The 3,239-nt window shown below is 36.2% G+C and overlaps 1 protein-coding gene across 1 annotated transcript; it reads right to left on the bottom strand.

Annotated features, from left to right (window-relative positions):
• Positions 1–2,313: 2,313 nt before the first annotated feature.
• On the bottom strand, positions 2,314–2,804 carry LOC131858496 (secreted RxLR effector protein 78-like). Its single transcript, XM_059211746.1, has 2 exons — positions 2,486–2,804; positions 2,314–2,360 (listed from the first exon to the last, which is right to left on the bottom strand). Exons 1-2 carry the CDS (start codon positions 2,802–2,804, stop codon positions 2,314–2,316), a joined length of 366 nt encoding a protein of 121 aa, XP_059067729.1.
• Positions 2,805–3,239: the final 435 nt, after the last annotated feature.

The raw sequence follows: 3,239 nt of genomic DNA, 5'->3' as shown, positions 1-3,239 counted from the left end.
AACAGGAACCTAAAGCTTTGATAATTGATTTTTTTTTTTGTTCCATATAAATAAGATAAGACACCATTATGAATATTTTATACTTTAAACAAACAATTAGTAATATATGACGTTATTCCTTATGAAAATTACATTAAAAAAAATTGCATGAATGTGTTTTAAATCATACTATGATCAATTATTTAAAATTGCATCAATGCAACATTAAGAATCATTCAACTTCACCAATAGATCAAGGACCCATTGACCTTACAAAACTTTTTTGTTTGTTTGTTGATAAAAAGGTAAAAATTGAAATACATTGAAGTCTAATATGTGTTCACAGGTGCATAAAGCCTAAGAATCTAGACAAACCCACAAATACTTGCTATTATACCAGTAACAGATTACATTTACATTAAATCCTAATACCAAACATAGGCTTCTAGCTACAGCCATATACATTTATCATTATGAAGCAAAGGCTAGTACAAAATGCCAATAGTAGAATATGTCAAAATAGCAAGTAGGATTTTGTACACACGGGGTCAAAAAGGACAAGGTGCCACAAATAGAAGTTTTCTCTAGAACCAAGCAACCCAGCCGAGGGGCCTTCCATCCACGCTAGCCTCTGATCATCCAACCTCCTAGCATAACTAATCATCTGTTGATGATCCATCACTTCATTCCCTCTTATCTCTTTCATGAGTGCATCTAAGGTGTTGACAAAGAGAGTTCTCTCTTCACTTAACCTTACCCATGTATATCCATGGGAGATCTCATAGATAAAAATTCGGGCATGTCCATCTTCAGGAAATCTGCAAAAAATTTCTTTGTTGAGTCTGATAACCATTGTGACCTGCGAGAAGACAATATTTAATGTGAGTCTATGAAAAGACTCAGTAAGGGCCCTTTCTATCCCTTGATACTTCTCTAAATTCCTAATCCTCCAAATGTACCAAATAATTTCACATGAAAGAAAATTCCAGAACTGATTAGTGTCTTTTTTAAGTCCTTTAATAAAACCAGATACAACATCAAGTATGCTAGTATGCCAAGGAATAATAATCCCAAACAACTTCCAAACCTCCTTAGCTACAGAGCAGTCAAAGAAAAATTTCTAACTGTCTCTTTAACCTTGCAAATGTTACACAAATCATCATTAGAAGGTTTAGATCTTATAGGTAACTTATCAAGTAGAAGCAACCATTTAAAATCTTTCTTTTTAGCAGCAACAAGAGAGTTCCAAATATTCTTAAACAACTTGCCCCATTGAGCAGGGGATGAATAAGAATACCAAATAGTATTAACATGATTAACAATACTCTCATTATACATCAAAGAATTATAAATAGAAATAGATTTAACATTACAGAGCAAGTTACAGTCAATCCAAGTAAAGAAAACAAATTTGTCGTTAAAAACATCACATATTTTGGGTAACTGCAAGGAGTTGCAAGCCTTATACAAGACACTATAAGTTCTTTTACTAGACAGGGGAAGTTGATACTTGCAAGAGAGCTCATCGCATGAAATGATCATATCATTGGTAATAATATATTTAAAGCACCTAATCCCTTTGTTGGCCCAAATCTTAGTTGAGCAACCTTGAGTGAGTGCAAGGGGTTTGCCATTGTACATAAGATTCCACCAAATAGACCTCTCTCCACACACAATATCATCCCTGATTATCCAGTTATTACCAATATTATGTCTAACACTCTCCTAAGCCTTCCAAATAGATTTAAAGATAGCAGAACCTACGGCGGATACTGAGAAATTCCCAGCTATTAGGTCACTAAAGGGAAGGAATTTCCATGACTTGGCATGCCTAGGAACCCCTAATATGATTTTATTCCGAATGAGCACTTTCCAAGGTTCACCACCTTCTAATGAGTGGAAGATCCACTTAGCAGCAAGAGAAATCCCTTGGATTCTAAGAGCCTTCAAACCTAAACCTCCAAAAGCCTTGTTCATGCAGCACCATTCCCACTTGACTGAGTGCACTTTCTTCTACCCTCTACCATATGACCATAGGAAATTCCTAATGATATTTTGTAGTTCATTGACTTGGTAGTTACGAAAGATCCATACAAAGGCATAATATATACTATAAGAGGACATGACCTTTTGACAAACTTCAATTTTGCTAGCAAGAGAGAGATAGTGTTTATTCCACTTGCTTAACTTAGTTTCAATCTTCCCCTTAATCCATATCCACATATCTCTAAGACTCGAAGAGACAACAAAAGGAATCCCTAGGTATCTATGAATTGTATTGGGTTCTCCCCATTGGAACCCAAAAGAAGAGAGCCAATCCAGAGGCCTCTCAGCCTAGCTAAGTAAGGTAGATTTGGCCTGGGAAATCTTTGCCCCTGAATCTTCAGAAAAAAGGGTAAGTTTAGTAGATAAAGCAGCCATATTATCACAAGAAAGCTCTAGGAAGAGAGTTGTATCATTAGCAAACTAGATGTTAAGTAATTCATATTGTCTGGTAGGGAAATACCTTTCACTTTAGGAGAAAGGGAATTTTCTCTAAGAAGATAAAACAAAACATCATAAGCAATCACAAAAAGAGCAGGAGCAAGATGACATCCTTGCCTAATGGATCTACCAAGCTTAAAGGGCTGAGAGGTAACTCCATTAACTTCAATCTGAGCATGGGCATCCACAAGGAGGACCAAAACGCAATGGCAGAATAAATCATGAAAATCGAAGGCTTCAAGCATCATGAAGATAAACTTCCACTCAATTTTGTCGTATGCCTTCTCAAAGTCCAATAAAAACATGGCCACCTTTTGATTCAAAAGCCTTGCCCACTCCATAGCCTCCCAAGTAGTAATAAGGTTCTCCAAAATATATCTACCTTTAATAAAACCAGTTTGAGTTGCACAAATGAATCTGGGAAGGATATTCTCCAATCTGCTAGCTAGCAACTTTGCTAAAATTTTGTAGGATACATTAAGTAATGTAATAGGCCTCCAATTCTTTATCAAGGATTTGTCCCCTTCTTTTGGGATGAGTTTGATAAGGCCCCTATTAATATTAGCTCCTAGAGAACCTATTACAAAGGCTTCTTTATAGACCTCCAACAAATCATCGGCAATCTAGTCTATATTTGCCTTATAGAACTCAATAGTAAGCCCATTTGGACTAGGGGCTTTATCCTTATCCAGAGAGTTGATGGCTCTTTTGAATTCTTCCACCAAGATAGGTCTACCAAGATCCTACCTCTCATCGGGATATGAAATCTTAGGGAC

Source organism: Cryptomeria japonica, chromosome 9, assembly GCF_030272615.1.
Source record: "Cryptomeria japonica chromosome 9, Sugi_1.0, whole genome shotgun sequence".
Lineage (NCBI taxonomy): Eukaryota > Viridiplantae > Streptophyta > Pinopsida > Cupressales > Cupressaceae > Cryptomeria > Cryptomeria japonica.
This window is presented reverse-complemented; position numbering and strand designations above follow the sequence as displayed.